Raw genomic sequence first — 18,463 nt, forward strand, 5'->3', positions numbered from 1 at the left:
ATCATATCACAATGAGCAGTGAAAAAGGTTCATGTTTTATAACTGACAACAGGATACAATGGCTGCACTACGCTTATGAGCACGAAAAAACTGTTCCCCATTTACCACTTTAACTTTGGATTTTAATTCCGAGTGGGTTTTTTTTTACTGTGTTGCGTTGTTGTACCACATGCGTAGCAGCACCGCAGCACTGCAGTGGGTAGGGTGGGGGGAAAGGATGAGAGAGTGTGTGGTGTCAGTCCCTGAGCCCCTCCCACCTCCTGTATAAAGGCTCCCGGTCTGGTGTGTAGGAGCTATTAGCAGAGTGACACAGCTGTCTCACAGAACCAGTGGCAATCTCAAGAAACCTGTGGAGTACTCTTTTACAGCTGATTCTACGAGAGGAGCGCTCCCATCCAAGTGAATTACCAGAGAACTACAGGTATGTGCACTTTTCTCTAGAAAGAAGATGTTATTGTGCTTTATCCTTGCTTTTATGAGGTCAGGGCACAAGTGTAGGGACAAGGACAGGTTATCGGTCCGTCTTTATAAGTAGTTCAGCTCCTAATGTGTGTGAAGCATCCACAAGTGGCAGAACATCATATATTGTTCACTTGCTGCAATTGCTTTTGCATTGTTCTATTGATTCCAGTGACTGAGGGCACTTTTAGTTTTTGTTTAACAATCGAGCAGAGTCTATTTTGCACCCCTCATTAACAAACATTGTCCTTCGACTTATTGGCCGGAGGCCCAAAGCATAGTTGTAGGTTTACTTAACCAAGCAAGATCTGACCTTAGCTTAACTTTTTAAATAAATGAATGATAAGTGCAAATAACTTGGCTTTTGGACTCTTGTGTAAGCAAGTGTTGCACTATTGGGACTACTGTATGAGCAAGTTTTACATGCATAGACGGACAGTAGGAAATCAGTGCAGTTAAATATTAATTTGGAGCATGAATAATTTGCTAAAAAAGAATGTTTTCTCTGCTCTCCATAGGAGCCACAATGAAAGTGATCGTCCAGTCCTTCCTCTATTGCTGCCTTCTGGCGACAGTAGCACACTGTGTGGAACTTGAAGTGAATTCACAGTTGAAAAAAAGGTGAGTCATTCATTCAATAATGAAAATGTTTTTTTCCATGTGATGCAAGATGTGACAGCAGTTACCTGTCCCCTGAATTTTCTTGACTAATGGACGTGTTTTTCTCCTCTACCAGGCTCAGCATATGGCTAGAGAGCAGAATGAGATGGAATCTCAACAGTGTGTCGGTAGGGAAGACAGCAGAGTCTGAGCACCTTGTCAGACCAGAAGATATCAGGGAAACCTTGCTGCCGCATTCCAGGTAAGACACTGACCATGCTACCCTGAAAACAATGTCTGTTTGGTTTTCATATCCTTTTTCTCATCTAAATGCGCTCGTGCAAAAGGAATACTCAGCCATTAACAACTTGGGAACGAACGGCATCAATTAACGTCCTCTTGTCTCCCTCTCTGTCCTCCAGCACTGACATCAGTGTTCGAACCAAGAGGTCGAAAAACTCAGCCAACCAGTCAAGAAGGCAAGGTTGTTCACTGGGCACCTGCACAGTGCACGACCTGGCACACCGCCTGCACCAGCTCAATAACAAGTTCAAGATTGGGAGTGCCCCCGTTGACAAGATCAGCCCGCAGGGATACGGCCGCAGGCGTCGATCTCTTCCAGCGCAGAGGCAGAGGCAGGAGCAGGACCGGCCCGAGTGGAGAATAACTGACTCACAGGTTCACAAGCTTATGGCTCTCCTCAAACGGACATGAGTGGGACTTTGCAAAAGGGGAGTTGCGAAGAAAAAGCAGGGGAGTAGCAGAGAGTTAGTGTTCTCTCTGCTGTGTTCCGAAATACTCAAAATGGCTGAGACACTTGCCAAGTATTCTCCAGCACATTTTTTTTTTCCAGGCATGGGGACTGAGTCAGAGCAATACTGGCTGCACTGAGTTTCTCTGAGGGCTGAGCCTTGCAGCTCAGCGATGTAGAGCGCACAGACAGCTGCAGCAAGCTTACAGACACTGGATGGCACGGCGTGGAGAAAAACTACAGGTGCTGCTCTCTGCTCGGCAGAGGGAAGGGAAGAGTGCTGATACCTGGCAAAGTGCACACACACGTCCTCTGGCTTCAAGAGGGAACTCTCTTCTAACATTCTGGGACTTTACACACTTATTCCTCAAGGCCAGGACTTATATAAGTGCTATCCTCTTAGGATTATACCAACATGTTCCAAACTGTCAGTTCTTGTCAGCACTTTTCCATTTGGACTGAGGGTCAAATGAATCATCAGGAAAAGACATCTTCACCGAAATGCCAAACAGGCTACAGAGCTCTGAAGCTCTCAGTTCATATAAAGTTTTGGACACTGTATAATGGAAAATGCCTTAGATTCTGTGAGATTTGTGCCAGTCCGTGATGGATTGAAATATACTTGAAAATTGTTATTGTTTGTACAAACACATGTGCAATCTATATTTGTTTTTTAATGCAGGTATATGTATATATGAATTCCTTATTTAAATATTATATAGAGGTGACATTAAAATACTTATGCAGATAGAACTATTTTTGTACAGGAAGAAATATATATGGGCATTGTAGCTATTTGTCATTACTCTTTTGCAAACTGTGGTAATAGGAAATCTGTTTTAAAAAAGGTATATTATATATTTGTAAATGTGTTCTATTTTATTTGTGTCAATGCAATAACGTTGTCATTCAATAAACATTTTGCATACAAAATCGAGACCTTGTCCAGACCTTTGCTCCGGGCTCTTGTAAACTGAAAGTGACATTCTATTGTCTGGAGAGCGCGGCTGCACAGACACAGAGCACCTGGTCTCTGTTAAGTGATTATAGGGTCTCATTAGAGCCTCCCCTCCTCTCACTACATTCCCTTGGTTATGATGCCCCCCCATCAAAAAAAAAAAAGAAAAAAGAAAAGGGCAGACAGGGTGCCAGGCACATTCCTGCTTGGTTAAGCTCGTATTTGTTGGCTCACCCCACACCACAGAGCAGCCCTAAAGCCATCGGAGGAGGCTGAGGCTTTAGTTCCATCTGTGTTCAATGGTAGATGATTGGGACATGAGAAGGCCGATGCAGGGGGTTCCGGTCTCACATTCCTGCGAGTGCATCGCAAAAAAAACGTTCCAACAAAGCTCTGACCTTCACATTCAAACAGACCCCCAAGACTGAGCGGCACTGAAAGGCTGCAGACCTCTTTGCTTGACACATTATCACCCCTCGTTTCACTGGCTACATCACCCTACACACACGACGGTAAATCACAGATTTCTCTTTTGGCTGGATGCCTTTTATCTCCTTTTATTCAGACCAGTTCCAGAATGTATAGGGTCAACTTTACGCTCTTGCCAGTCAGGAAATGTTGTAGCGGGGAACATGTGGGGTGAACACTACACAGAGAAATGGACCTTGATGACAGTGTGGCTAGTCCAGATGTTAACAACGTGGCATCTTATCGTCCAGCTTTGCCCATTTGCTACAATGGAAGTTCACAGCGCAGCACACACTATATCAAATACGTAGTTTTACGACAGATCAAATCAGGAATTCAAACTAACCGGATAAGATATTCCTTTCTACCAGCTTTTCCTTGAGGCAACTAACTAACTATCAAAAGCAAATATATCTTTAACACATAGGAGAAATTATAGCCTGTGACAGAATTTTTTTTTTCATCACTTCACAACTAATTTAAGTCTGATAATGAATAATTAGAAACATTTGCTGGAGACAGTTTCCACTTTTATTTTACTTCACCGGAAAAGACAATTACAGGTACTGAAAACTTTTTTTCAGTTTTACTCTTTTTTTTGTAATAATATGTGTGTACGAACTATTAAATATATTAATAAACTATGAATTAAATATATATATTAACTCAGTAAAGCATACAGAACTGTGAAATTTAAGAGACATATAAAAGCAGCATGCTCTTGTTTGCTTGGAACCTTTTCTTTTGCGTCAAGGGATTTATACTGACAATGTCACTTAGATAAAAGATGATTATTCCGGGGGCCTGAGTCTTAATTTGTATTTTTATCTGTTCCTGAAGAATAGCTTATGGCTTAATCAAATCAGTACAATGTACAGTAGCAACCCTGAGTGCGTAACACAACACCTGTCCAAGAAATGACTGAATGGCAGGAGGCTATTAACAAACATGAGGAACAAAACTAAAACAAAGCGAATCTGCCATCTAGTGGTTGATGAAGCCACTTGTATTGTAACATCGTTAATGGATTTCTCTACCAAACACTGATGGTAAAAAAATGAAAATAAAAAACATTTACAGTCTTTCTTGTCCGACAGCATAAGCTAAGAATAGACTGATTTAGATCCAGCCCACTGAGTGAACTCTAACTACTCTAACTATGTGAACATGTCACTCCTTCAGTAAGCCAATCAGCTAGTGACGCCAGTGATGTGATGATGGCAACGAGAAACCGTCAGTGTGTGTCAACAGGTAAACAATAATGCCCAGTTCCCAGGACGTACTGTATTTTATTTTTTTCCTCTGTTGGGTTTAAGACAGCTATTGTTAATATTATTTTTAGGATGTGCTCTTTTCCAGCTGGATGGCTCCAGACAAACTGCAATTTTATCAATAAAGACATGTCCAAACCACTGGAAGATAAAGAGCCAAGGAATGACTAAGATCACCTTTTTACACTGTTTGATGTACTGGGCAGAGGAGAGGAGAGGAGAGGAGAGGAGGAAACAGATAAATAATCAGTCTGACAATACTGCTGACAATCAAAATGATACAGGCCCAGGGGGAAGTGTCAGTCCTCTAAAGTCAACTCTAAAAGTACCCTGATAACCTGAGCTGAGAGGATTAGCCTTGTAATCTCAAACACTGTCAGGCTAAATCAGGGACAGTGGGCCCTCCCGCTGTTTATTACCACATCAGTAAATCTGGGTCCTAAAGCAGTGTGAGGAGTTCACACACGCTGCAGACTGTGCAGAAGGCTGCTTCGTCTGCACTGAGGGGAATCAGAGAACCTGCTGTCTGATCTGTTGCCATGCAGTGATACAGACAGGTTCGAGTTTTAGCCTCTAAGCCACATACCCACAATACACACAACAACACTGACATCTACCCTTGCAATGATGTACGCTGATGAGTAAACTGTACTTTGTGGGAGCTGAGGAACTGTAGTTAAAGAGACAGAAGTAAAAGCAGGGTTTTAAAGCTATGAAACAAATTAGTCTTCCTATAGGGAGAACTGTTACATTATATATTAATTTATTGTTTATCGAATCAAAACCCTCATATGGCTGTTATTACTTACATGTCAGCTCCTGCCGCCTGTCAGCAAAATGCCATATGAGTGAACAATAACAATGAATGAACACATTCACAACAGTTCATAAAAAGGAAGGGAGAAAACAGGGGAAAACATTGATATTTTACATATCAACCCATTGTGAACATAATTCCTACAACAGACTACTGACAAAGCACCATGAGAGCTGACTTTGGCATTTGTTCAGCCGATATCCTTGCACTAAGCTGCAGCAATGAATGAGTTAAGGATGGAGTGATGTGCACCGCAGGGTGGAGGATGAGAAATCATACACTCGAGCCACAGCAAATGCACAGCATGACTTAGATGTTTCTCTGAGGCAAATTCTGCCCAGTTTGTACACTTCAGAGACAACCGAGCCCGAACAGGTGAGTGGACTTATTTGACATGTTGACAGATCATCTAGGACGAGTGATGAGCACTGATTTATGACAATGACAAGCCAAACATCACTCAAAGAATCTATTCTATGTCTCCAAATTTCCTTTAAAGAAAATATTGATTTATATAAGTGGAGATTCTCATTCATCCAGGTCAAAGTTATCCACGAGGGTGTTGAATCAGGAGCAATTGGACTTGGCTGTAGTCCTAAGAATCAGGAGCAGGTCCAGTTGCTCGTGATTCAACACCCTCTTGGATAACTATGACTTGGATGAATGAGAATCTTGTATAACTGTATATATACTGTATGTCAGACTTAGTAACAGCTAAGTGGTCTTTATGTATCCTTATCCAAACACATTTATCAGTGCAATGAAAAACTACACGTATGGTCCTACTGGAATGATTCCAATAAGTATGAGAGATTCAAAGTAAGGGAGGCGGCTTTACATTCATGGGTGAGTGCACTTCCTCTGTTGTTCTTTATTCTCCCCCAGGCCCTAGCCACTGAGAAAGATGAGAAGAGGAGACACATTTCCTTTTAGGAGCGAGCTTCTCTACTTTCCCTCTCTAATTCTCTCATTATCTCTCTCTGTAATGTGGTAAATGCAGCTTTCCCCTTGCGCTGTTGACCTCTCTCTTAGATATCACATTGACAGTGAGGTGTCTGGGAAAAGCCCAAAAAAGACAAGATAAGGACAGCGCAGAACGGGTCTGAGAGATAGGGCTGAGTGGTCCAGTGACGGTCGCAGGAAGCCTCCCATGGCAATTACACAGCTAATGGGAAATAATGAACGATGACACATATTCTCCAAAGCAACTGTGGAGATGATATATGGTCAACTCCTCATTTACAGTTCATTTATGCAGACTCAAGGACGCACACGCACCCACACAGCGAGCAGCATTAAGCTTCACCCCACATTAGTGCCTAACGATTTTCTCTGCAAAGCTACACAGATAACACGGTTTGTCAGCCCTCAGATCTGATGCTTCCTAAATCAGACACTTCAATATGAGAAAGGTTCCTACAATGATGAATAAATGTTTAATCTCATGCGTTATTAGAGTGCTAATTTGAGAAGTCCTCACAAGAGACACAAAGACACAAAGACACAAGTTATCATTTACGGATTGATGGATCACCCTGCAGTGGTTGGGTGAGAATCAGGGAGTGCATTACCATGTTTTTTGACAAATATTGAGGATCAATCGATCAGATTATTAAAGGAGTTATTCCTTAAATGTGAAAACTGCAAAAGGAAATAAACACCAGTGCATGTTTGCACCCAAGAATTGAAAATGCACGAAAAGTGTGGAAATGTGTACATTTTGAACATTCCGTCCATTCATTTCAATGGAGCAAAAATCTTGGTTATTAAAAAAGTTGTATACAAGCTGAAATGTCCCAATCAAGCTGAACGTTTTGATGTTTTAATTAAGTTTCCAGTTTAAAAAATGTGGAAGGAGAAGAGGGACAAATAAACAGGCTGATTTTTTTGGGGGGGGTAACATGTTGTGAATGCACCAACAATAAACACAAATTTAAAAAAATCTAAACATTCCATTATGGTGCAAATGTGACGTCATCCCCGTTGATGCAATGATCAAAGGATCAAAGGCATTCACTCTCCTGTCTTCTGTGATCTCATGGCATATAACAGGTAGTGAGAACTGTCAGAATCCCATTGGAATTATAGCAGACACACATGCAAGACCCTGAGTTACTTTACCACATTTGCAATTACAAAACCGGACCGAGACCACCACCCAGAAAGACAAGCACAATTTTCTTGAGGAACTCTTGCTCTTAAAACCTATCGGGTCAGGGATCAGCTGCAGCTGAAGGTGAGGGAGAAGTGAAATAGCTCAGGTTAGGTTAAAGGTTACAAAATGTTAAAGGAGAAGAGGGACAAAAAAAACAGACAGATTTTTTTTAAAAATAGAATATCATCTGTTGTGAATGCTGGAACTACATTACCCTGTAACCAAAACTTCTTCAGTTGCTGAACTGTTAGAATAAGTTAACTGTTACGGATGTCAGGTACTGTAACTTCCCAAGGTTCTACCTTACCAGTTAGGTCACGTCATGACGTCAATTGTTCCTAAAAGATTTTATATCAATTTGGTGAGTAGGCTTTTCTTTATAGGCCTATATATTTATTTCCAATGTATGGATGCATAATTTTTTTTTTTTACAGTTTTGTGGTGAAACAAACGAAGAAACAACTTATGGACCATGGACAATAAAGTTCATAATCTAACCATGGGGCGGTGCTCTCTCCCTTACTGGATTTGTTTGTTTGCTTTGTACCTGACTGTGTGAAAAGCGGTGATGAGCGGGCAGTTAGTGGACAGTTAATAATTCATAAAGCCATCATCTCCAAATCAATACAGCCCCTGATGCACACAGCTGTTGTCAGGCTTGTGTTGTGTGAGTGTGTGTCCAGAATGATAAGCTTCCTGGAAGCACCCCGGCGGAGTGGAAAGTTGGCTTACATGACACCACGTAGCATGGGCCTTTCTCTGTTCCTTCCACCAGCAGCCCACTGACCAAACTGCATTCTGAATATCAGGGAATCAACCAGACACCGTCAGTTCAGACAGGTTACCTTCTTGCAGAGATAGACAGTTCTCTAATGCGAATTATGAGAGTAAGCTGAGTGTTATTTGATAAAGCTTCAACAGAACTACTGTCATTAATTGGATTAAGGGGAGAAAATGACTGCAACAATAACACATGTTAAGAATAGCCCAGGAAGACTTTCATTCCTAGAAACCACAATTAATCTCAGCATGAGACAAGACAGGTAATACAAGTTATTAGTTTGGTGAAGGAAAAAAACTATTTCCTTTGGGCTAGGAGTTTAAAACATGAACAACTGCAGCAACTTACAGTAATGTTACTTCAGTCAACATGAGCAATTCCCACAGAGCTCTCCAGGTGGTGACACTGTGCAGCAGTTACAGTAGATCATGCATGTCCTGCAACCATGCAAATCCTTCCACAGGCATATCACACATGTGTTGTTTACAAAACAGCACAAACTAGTCAGAGCAAGTACAGTTCTACTGCGGGACGCAGGTTGTCTTTGTGCCCTGTGATCACACGGTACCGCCACCAGTCATTTTTACTGCGGCTTCTACCTTCCTGCAGACATGCCTCGCCAATTCCCAAAGGTAACCCTGAGTGAGGCCGAGGAGGAGACCCAGTTGCAAGCGGAGAAATTGTACGCGTCTGCGTTAAAGGAGGAGGACAGCCAGGATGCCTTATCAATGTTCACCGTGTCTGAGGACTGCCCGATTGGCCTCAAGCAAGCAATGGAACATGAGCTGCTCCGGGAGCTGGCCGAGCAACAGTCAGAGGAGACTACCAAAAGGTGGGTCCTGCTGTTTGTGTTGGCTCCAAATCACACACAATAATCTTAATCGCCATCGAGCAGGTCAATGTCATAAATGATCCTGACGTGGGGCGATTTCGTCATTTCTGCTTGTAATAATATACGTTGCTAATTTTGCAGGAAGAAAAGCTTGAAGATGATTCGTTCCCAGTCAATGGGCCTGCAGATCCCAGTGAATACAGATTGGCCACGGCAGGTGGCTGCTACGCCCTTCCACTCTCCCAGCTCCACCTGTTCATCAGTGCCAGAAAACTGTCCAGATTTCCAGAGGGTCACCATCAGTGGTGATTACTGTGCTGGCGTAAGTTCTACAAACAGGAGCATTGACTCCTGTTCATCACGCTCAAAGAAATGACTGGCATTGGAGCTTTGCACGTTGTATGTTTACTATTTGTTCACACACTTGCCTGATGAATTTGTGTGTCGTGGCCTATCCCCATTCAGATCACAGTGGAGGACTATGAGCAGGCTGCCAAAAGTCTGTTGAAGGCCCTGCTCATTCGTGAGAAATACTCAAAGCTGGCCTATCATCGATTCTGCAGGACAACAGCCCAGTTCCTCTGCAACGCCGGGAATATGAGATGGACCGAGGAAGATGAGGTTCTACCAGGTGCGAAGCGTTTGAAGCTACACTCACTCATGTCTCCTTGTAGTTTCACATGACAGTGACGGAGCAATGTTGTGGCCTCCAGATATGTGCCCGTGTCCATCCGATGAGGAGGATCCCTACAGCATGCAGAACATCCCTGAGAACCTCAACTATGAACTGAAGATGAGGGATGGGATAGTGAATGTGTATGACAACACAGAGGCCCTGAGACAAAACCAGCCCCACGACCTTCCTTATCCAGACTTGGAAACCTTTGCCATCGACCTCAGCCATGTGCTGGTGATGATTGCAGATGGACCCACGTAAGTTGCCCAACATAAAAAAGCCAGTACAGTTATGATGGTTGAACAGCCCTGGACAACATGGATTGTTTCTGCCTATGTAGCACTAAATTACACCTGTAAGGTCCACTCAAATTTTCAGGAAGACCTACTGTTACAGACGACTAAATTTCCTGAGTTCGAAGTTCTACCTCCACGAGATGCTCAACGAGATGGCCGAGCTAAAGGAGCTGAAAAGTGTGCCTCACAGAGACTTTTACAACGTCCGGAAGGTAGGTCTGTACCTACAGCTGTTATAAAGAGTGTTGGAATCCAATCTCACAGACGGCCTCTGTGAAAACACTTAAACACGCAGTATGACGTTAGCACACGCCGTCACTTCTTCCTTAATTATCTGTTTGAAGAAAAAAAAACGAAAAAGAAAGAAAGGAAGAAAAAAGCCATGTGCGCACTTTGAAAGTCCTCACTTTGCCCTGTGGACTCAACATATTGCTCATTCCTCTCAGGTGGACACGCACATTCACGCAGCTTCCTGCATGTCCCAGAAACACCTGTTGACCTTCATCAAGAAAACATATAAAACTGACGCAGACTGCGTGGTGCTGGACAAGGCTGGCCAAAAGATGACGCTCCAGCAGGTTTTCCACAGCCTCAATAAGGACCCATATGACCTTACTGTGGACTCGCTGGATGTACACGCGGTAAGAAAAGAAGAAAATGACACATTGTGCTCTCATTACGTTTTCATCAAACCCTTTGCTGTATGTTAAATGTTAAATATGGTGAAACGGGGAGCACAATTAAGTTTCTCAATTTTGTCATACTGTAGCCATGAATAGATTTTTATGTTCCAGTCAAGACAATTTCATGTAAATAAAAATCTCTCTGCTACGCACAATTATTCCACCATCTTTTATATGAAGGTCAATACCAGAATCAGCACTTTTCATGATTGACCTTTCTGGGCTCACCATTATCCCTCTGTAATTCACACGCTTCATTCACAGGGCAGACAAACCTTCCACCGCTTTGACAAGTTCAATACCATGTACAACCCAGTGGGAGCCAGTGAACTTCGAGAAATCTTCCTGAAAACGGACAACTTCATTAATGGAGAGTACTTTGCCCGCATCATAAAGGTATGACATCGCCTCATCCCACATTTGAGGTCAGAAAGGATGCAGAGACACAGTCTTCTTCTCACCTTTAATAGGAAGTGGCCCATGACCTGAAGGAGAGTAAGTACCAGCATGCGGAGCCACGTCTGTCCATCTACGGACGCTCTCCGGACGAGTGGGAAAATCTGTCCAAGTGGTTCATTCATCACAAAGTACATTCTCCAAACATGAGGTGGATCATTCAAGTGCCCAGAATATAGTGAGTGCCACAGCCTCAAGTCATATTCATGCTTTTGATTTAAAACAAAGTCTCGATATATGAAATGTCCATTTTACCTAAACGGCTTCATGTTTTTCAGTGACATTTTCAAGTCGAAGAAGCTGATACCTAATTTTGCCAAGATGCTGGAGAACATATTCCTTCCTCTATTTGAGGCCACTGTAAACCCACAGAAGCACCCAGAACTTCACGTTTTCCTCAAATATGTAAGATGTTGTACTCTTCATGGTCAAAAATACCAAAAGCTTCGGAGCTCATCAGGTATTAGGGGTTACGTTTAAAAAAAAATGCCTTTAAATTGTTAACTTGTGCTCGCAAAAAATAGTGAATAATTCCTTCCCTTACAGTATGATGCTTGAATTAAATAATCCACCAGTACTACATATGTATTTGTGTTTAGATATTAAGCAATTGATGTTTTAAGAATCATCCGTTTGAGGGAAAAATTTAAGAAATTTGTTACATCATTCCAAAATCTTTGGCCCTTGAATTTTGCCAGACATTTCTATTTGTGTGTGTGCAGGTGTCAGGCTTTGACAGCGTCGACGATGAGTCCAAACACAGCGATCACATGTTCTCCTTCAGGAGCCCAAAACCGGAGCAGTGGACTACAGACGATAACCCCCCCTATAGCTACTACATCTTCCACATGTATGCAAACACCATGGTCCTCAACAACCTCAGAAAGTAAGAGCTGATAGCCTCTTCCTCCTCTTAAAACATGCGCACACACACACACACACACACACACACACACACACACACACACACCTCATTAAAGGAGAGGGATTTGACATCACAGGCTAGTTTTACCTTGTATGGCTCTCAGGAAAGTAGTGATTAATACCACGACAGCAAAAAGTTTCCAAGTATCAAACTTCTGAACGCTCACGGCTGACATTGAACATCACGGTGTACTGTACAGCTGATTTCTATAAATACAAGGATGAACAGAATTGCACCCTCTTCTAAGATTTGCTTGTGTATTGAATGACATATTTATTATGTCCTTGTGTGTCCTCTACAGAGAGCGGGGACTCAGCACCTTCCAATTCCGTCCGCACTGCGGAGAAGCTGGATCAATCACTCATTTGGTCTCTGCCTTTCTCACTGCCGACAACATCTCACATGGACTCAACTTGAAGAAGGTACTTAGAAGTTTGTTGACAGGGTCATTTTTCAATCTACTGTTAAAGTAATACTAGTTTAGAATTCAGATGCAGTCTGCAGAATTCACAGGGATCACAGAGTAATCCTTCCCAGAGCAGGGGTGGAAACAGCGCCCCCTCCTGGACAACTAGTAATAATAGTATCAAGTTTTTATTACCAACAGTTGTGTTGGGTGGAGTACTGAGTAAAAAGCATGCAGTATAAATACATTTTTAATGTAATTATTCATTTACTTCCTTATTCTGCTCATTGTTCTGTTTTTGTTGACTCGTTTTTTCTATTTAATTCCTTTTATAATATGTAATCATATAATCATTAATATAACCAGTAATATGACTAGGCTTTTAACTATCCTCTTTGCATTTTGGATCTCTTCAACATCCAAACAATACCAAAATAGTTACTAAAATTTGATAACACCAAAGAGCAATTGTTTCAGTGCCTATTTATTTTAGACCTTTACTATAATCCACACTCAAATTAACCTGTATTCCTTCTTATTGTTTTTTAAGTCTTTGTTGGTTTTAATTTTTTTATAGCTTATGTATCTAAAATGTCTCGCCTGTAAAATTTGAGAGCTGTAGGTGACTATCCATCTGATGGTTGGACTGTATTTTCCAAAAACAGGCAACAAAGTGAGTCTTGAAGAAAGAAACAATGACTCACTGATATAAATTTACAACTTAAACTTTACATATATACAGCAGTTTACATATGTACACACGTGTGCCCATTTGTTGCCCCAGAGTCCTGTGCTGCAGTACCTGTACTACCTGGCCCAGGTCCCAATCGCCATGTCTCCGCTCAGCAACAACAGTCTCTTCCTGGAATACTCCAAAAATCCTCTCAGAGAGTTTCTGCACAAGGGCCTGTGTGTGTCCTTATCCACGGATGATCCGCTGCAGTTCCACTACACCAAGGTTAACTGCAACAAATATCCAAGGCACACAGTGTTTCCAGGCTGCAGTTCAGCATCTCACAATTATCATGCAGTACAATGCTTAAGTTCTGCGGTGTAAGTAATTCTTATCCATTGTTCTTGTGCCCTGATTCTAGGAACCACTGATGGAGGAGTACGCCATAGCAGCTCAGCTGTGGAAGCTCAGCCCCTGTGATGTTTGTGAAATAGCCAGGAACAGTGTGCTGCAAAGTGGACTGTCTCACCAGGTACAGTGAGACTTTCAATCCACCAGCTGGGTCATTTGACAACAACGTTACATTAAATCAACATTGATCCCCTAATGTATTGAATGTTTGCAGGAGAAGAAGCACTTCATAGGTGTGAACTATCTGAAGGATGGACACGAAGGAAACGATATCCGTCGGACCAATGTCGCACAGATCCGCATGGCCTACAGACACGAGACACTGTGCAATGAACTTAGCTTCATCATCGACGCAGTGAAGTCTGAACCCATGAATTCGCAAATTAACTAAAATGGACCTCCTCTCATTCAACAGAATCCAAGCATGTTGAGCATAGAGTTATCACTATTTACTTTTATCATGAAAAGTTCCATTGAGTGCCTCTGATGATTAAATAATGACAATAAAAAAACCCATTAAACACTATCCTGTCAATCAAAGTGAAATGTTTAGCTGGTCACAGGTTGATAACAAGGGAGTTGGATGACTAATAGCACTTTGGTGCTCAAAGGTTTAGACAAAGGCTGTGGAGTGCGGGACATGTTTACTAAATTCACATGCTTGTCATTACACAAAACCACTGTGTATAAACAATTGCCCTTTACACTCCATTTGGTGATAGGGGTATGTCAGAGAAACAGTTTTATACTTGAAGTTTTTCAGGTACTGCATACAATGCACCTCGGACATAAGAACACTTGTCGAGAGCTTTGCACAATGTTAGTTCAGACAACTCTGATAAGAGAGATGGATGATGTCTGGGGCATTTCCCTCGTCTCTCCCTTAAATAGCTTGTTTTAAAGAGGTTTCCGTTCTTTCTTTTTTTTGGAAAGATATTGACAGGTACCTAAACTATTTTAAAAAGTACTTGCAATTGTTGTAGATCAGTTTCTTTTACATGTATGTTGAGTGTCCTGAGCAGCAAACAGTGTATTGAATTCATATTCTTTATTCTTTAAAACGATTGTACAGCAAACATCGCCATCTAGTGGCTCAACTGCAGCAATAATCACATCAGAAGACTACATGTGATGAACACAGTGCAACATTTGCAAAATTAAATGTACTTTACAGTCATTCTGTTACATTAATTTCAGACACATCTAGGGACACATCTTTCGCGTTAATAATAATATTACTCAGTCGATATCCACAGTGTGTTTCTTCACCATATCTCAGCAGAAACATGCTCAGCTCGCGTTGTCATCAACTTCTATCTTCTCATCCTGAACATCTTCCTTTATTTGATTTACTGTCTTCCCACACGTCCAATCTTCTGTCTCGATGTACTCCTGCTGCTGCTGCTGCTGCTTCATGTAAGAGCTCTGAGAGCTCATCCTTTTCCTTTTCACAGAGAGAGAAAAAAATCTTACTATGTACATTAAAAAAATAAAATCATAACCAAAGGAAACCATAATATGCTTTGTCTTATCTGTATCTATTGTCTGTTTTCCCACAGCCCACTATCATTCAGCTCACCATGCAGCTCCTTTAAGTAGTACTATCTTATGTACATATTTCCCAGATACTGGTTCTATGAAGCATAATTTAAACAACCAAAGATGTTGGTAGACCTCAGTGTTATTTATAGTATTTCCATATGGAAAACCACTCACGTCTTAAGATAGACAATGATGATTGCTGCAGAAAGGAGAAGGGCACAGGTTGAGGTGATGATTGCAACCTTTCCTGGAACAATAAAATGAACAAAGGAAAAAAAAGCATTAATAACATCCAAACACTCTGATAAAAGGCCTTTACTTGTATTTTCTGTACAGTTTGAAATGCATATGAGAAGATCCTCTGCAGCTTCAATTCTGTTGTCAACAGGATCCTCATACCTCCAGCAAAGCCCTGGTCACTGCCGACGTAGGGGGCTGCTTCTGCCTTGGTGTCTATGGTTTTTGGGGCTGAGGAAGACGAAGGATGAGGGGAGGAGGAAGACGTAAAATGTGTTGTCTGGTTGGACTTTGTTTGCTCTGGATAATCTCTGCTGCTCACAGGGCTGAGTGTTGTATCCGTCAACTGTGACGCAGCATCTGTGCACATATATGAAGATTAGATTAGTGTACAGTTCATTATTCTTTATTAGTTTTGACTTTGCTATAGAGGGAAACATTCTACGTGTCTCCCATTGCAACTATGTACTGATACTGATATTCTTGTACAGTTGTACTGACATAGTGCAGGAAAAATGTATTTCTGAATGATTGTGATAGTGTCACAAAATCATGTTAAAGAAACATCACAACTGTGGCATTTAAAAACAGACCCTTTATGTTCTCTTAAATTTCAGTCCCACTTTAATGTAGATATAGTTTCTCATAGATTTTGGAGCAAAAATATTTCCATTCAAAGTTATGTGGGATTTACTAAGACTGGACTGAATTAAAATTGAGTCCAAATGTATATGCAATGAAACAGGCTATGTCAGCAGTGTTCTTTCAACATGATCAAATTGAATCCCATTGACGTCTTTCAGCTTTGTTTGTTTTTATGAACAAAAACCTGGACTGTGTAAAGAAAAGCATGCATGATATCTTCAATTAACTGTCGTCATTTAGAGAGGAGGGTAATGCGCTTGAGAGAATGAATACAAACAGTTCCATACCTGACTCATTGAAGCAAAAGACATCAAAACTTTTTGTCACAGAGGCTCGCCATGTCACCAAGCCCGTCTGGTTTTGGCCACAGTTATAAAGTGGCGTGTTGCGGGGAATGACTGCAAAATGTTCGTCAATCCATCCAAACCTGAACAAAATGAAACGAAACATCACACCAGGACCTTTCGTTGAAGTCTACCCAGAGGACTGAGCTGATCTTGTGCATTTCTTCTCTGGCCCCACCTGCATGTCTCTAAGCCTCTGGTGAGGGCTCGCCACACTTGTGCTTTCGAGGCCATGTCCACTCCGAGGGACAAGCAGAGCCCCCGGGCTTCAGAGGCGTTGAAGGCATACTGAGGCTGGTTGAGGTCATTTAAGAGGGTAACCTGGAATACGCCAGCAATACTTTGGTTCACTGCTGGGAAAACTGGGACAAAAGAGCATATACAACATTTACAGATTCAAGCTTTCAGTGTTTGCAGAAACAGTGATATGGTGAAACAATACCTTTCACTGTTACATATTCACAATGAGGCACAGGAAAGGAACAATAAAAACAAATTGACAGCTGATAGTTACTTACCTCTGATGTTCCTGGAGCCAATATTTTCGCCAGAAATGACTGAAGTAATCGACAACACTGAAGCGATGCAAAGCCAGATCACATTCATGACTGCTCAGCGTGGAGACGGATGATGTACCGGGGTTGACAAGTGTTGCACAGTCAATGTGTCTCTGAGCCAAATGACAGGGTTAAATAGAGTTGATTCAATTCACTGGGGCCCGTGGACTCTCGTTGCCAGAAAGTAAAGGAAAAGGAAGAGGGAAATGCTGCACACAAGTCAGATTATGAGCCATCATTTGTCCTCAGTGCAGGGCCCAGGAGAAAAGGAGATAAGACCAATGTCAACAGGGGACAAAGCTACGATAAAATATTGAGGAAGGAGGATGAGAGGAACTTTTAATACCAGAAGTTATCAGAGGAACTATCAATAAAGACACCTTCATGAAGTAATTCTAATATTTTCAAAGCTTGGATCTATTTGGAGAATGTGAAGCGAACCAAGGAAAAAGAAAAAAATTGTTGACTCTTGTTAGTTACAGTATCTTTGACTTAACAATAAAAAGACAAATTGAATGCAGGTAGTATGAACTCCTCCTGTTAAAGGCTTCTTATAGTGTGGAGGGAATTCATATTTTGGAAATAATTAAATGAGGATTTAAAACAGACATTTTCTCTGCCTTCAACAATTTCTAATATATTTGTGGGATTGAATTATAATATTCAGAACAGAACACATAAAAATCTAGTAAAAAGGCTTATGTAGGTCATGATTTTCAGCATGTGATCAAAGTCTGCACTCAGAGTAAGTGATTCGCCCTGTTACTGACATCCGACTGTGGGCGCCCTGTCCAAATGATTTCCTCCCTTGGGGCGTTAGTCAGTCATGAACACACTTATGATCTCTGATGTCCTCTGATGAGCTTTGGGCACATGACGACATCCCACTTCCACAAAAACATCTCTTCACAAGCCCTGACGGCAGGAAATGACGCAGAGCGTGCTGACGAACTGACGAAGGGGACATATCAGGACCTCATATTGTTAAATTACAGCGCACTGGATGGTTTCCTTAGTTAATTAAGTTGCTCCTGTGAGAATATTTTCAATGTGTTGGGAAGTGAGCAAAAGCATGTTGTTGTGTTATTGGCTGCTTACATGTGTGACAGTGGGCCGACATGAACAATGCCAGGACCCTGAAATTGAAGCTGCTAAAATGGAATTCAACCATTAGTTGAATCTTTTACAACTGGGCTTTTCCAGCTGCGGCACGTCATAATGTTGTCCCTCATAAAGACCCACTGATGACATCATTCATAGGAATACTTTGACGTATTTGGAGGGAATTTTGCTTATTTGCTTTCTTGTCCAAAGTTAAATGAGAACATTGATGCCATGTGGTTAGCTCATGGCTTAACCTTGGCGTGAAGACCAAAAACATGGGACTCCAATAGTTATCCCTGTTTGTTTTTTATTAGGATTATCAGACAAGACATAACATGTTCATTAGTGATCTCTAAAGCTGCTGCGAGGCAGATATTATTATCTTTGTAGAGTGGTATACTGTATCGTCTTTCTCA

The 18,463-nt window shown here is 41.6% G+C and overlaps 3 protein-coding genes across 3 annotated transcripts; 2 read left to right on the forward strand and 1 right to left on the reverse strand.

Annotated features, from left to right (window-relative positions):
* Positions 1 to 280: 280 nt before the first annotated feature.
* adma (adrenomedullin a) lies at positions 281 to 2,747 on the forward strand. The gene is made up of 4 exons (XM_035629119.1): positions 281 to 421; positions 978 to 1,080; positions 1,196 to 1,321; positions 1,482 to 2,747. The coding sequence occupies exons 2-4, from the start codon at positions 986 to 988 to the stop codon at positions 1,771 to 1,773; spliced, it is 513 nt and encodes a 170-aa protein (XP_035485012.1). The 5' UTR covers positions 281 to 421; positions 978 to 985; the 3' UTR covers positions 1,774 to 2,747.
* A 4,642-nt stretch (positions 2,748 to 7,389) lies between these two features.
* ampd3a (adenosine monophosphate deaminase 3a) lies at positions 7,390 to 14,142 on the forward strand. The gene is made up of 15 exons (XM_035629531.2): positions 7,390 to 7,560; positions 8,870 to 9,092; positions 9,234 to 9,414; positions 9,558 to 9,723; positions 9,806 to 10,025; positions 10,147 to 10,276; positions 10,511 to 10,705; positions 11,012 to 11,143; positions 11,218 to 11,381; positions 11,482 to 11,608; positions 11,926 to 12,089; positions 12,430 to 12,550; positions 13,319 to 13,492; positions 13,629 to 13,739; positions 13,833 to 14,142. Exons 2-15 carry the CDS (start codon positions 8,872 to 8,874, stop codon positions 14,007 to 14,009), a joined length of 2,283 nt encoding a protein of 760 aa, XP_035485424.1. The 5' UTR covers positions 7,390 to 7,560; positions 8,870 to 8,871; the 3' UTR covers positions 14,010 to 14,142.
* Positions 14,143 to 14,651: 509 nt separating this feature from the next.
* Positions 14,652 to 17,187, reverse strand: lyve1a (lymphatic vessel endothelial hyaluronic receptor 1a). Its single transcript, XM_035629532.2, has 6 exons — positions 16,905 to 17,187; positions 16,565 to 16,748; positions 16,330 to 16,469; positions 15,560 to 15,757; positions 15,335 to 15,407; positions 14,652 to 15,062 (listed from the first exon to the last, which is right to left on the reverse strand). Exons 1-6 carry the CDS (start codon positions 16,990 to 16,992, stop codon positions 14,909 to 14,911), a joined length of 837 nt encoding a protein of 278 aa, XP_035485425.2. The 5' UTR covers positions 16,993 to 17,187; the 3' UTR covers positions 14,652 to 14,908.
* Positions 17,188 to 18,463: the final 1,276 nt, after the last annotated feature.

The sequence above is a fragment of the Scophthalmus maximus genome, chromosome 4, assembly GCF_022379125.1.
Source record: "Scophthalmus maximus strain ysfricsl-2021 chromosome 4, ASM2237912v1, whole genome shotgun sequence".
Lineage (NCBI taxonomy): Eukaryota > Metazoa > Chordata > Actinopteri > Pleuronectiformes > Scophthalmidae > Scophthalmus > Scophthalmus maximus.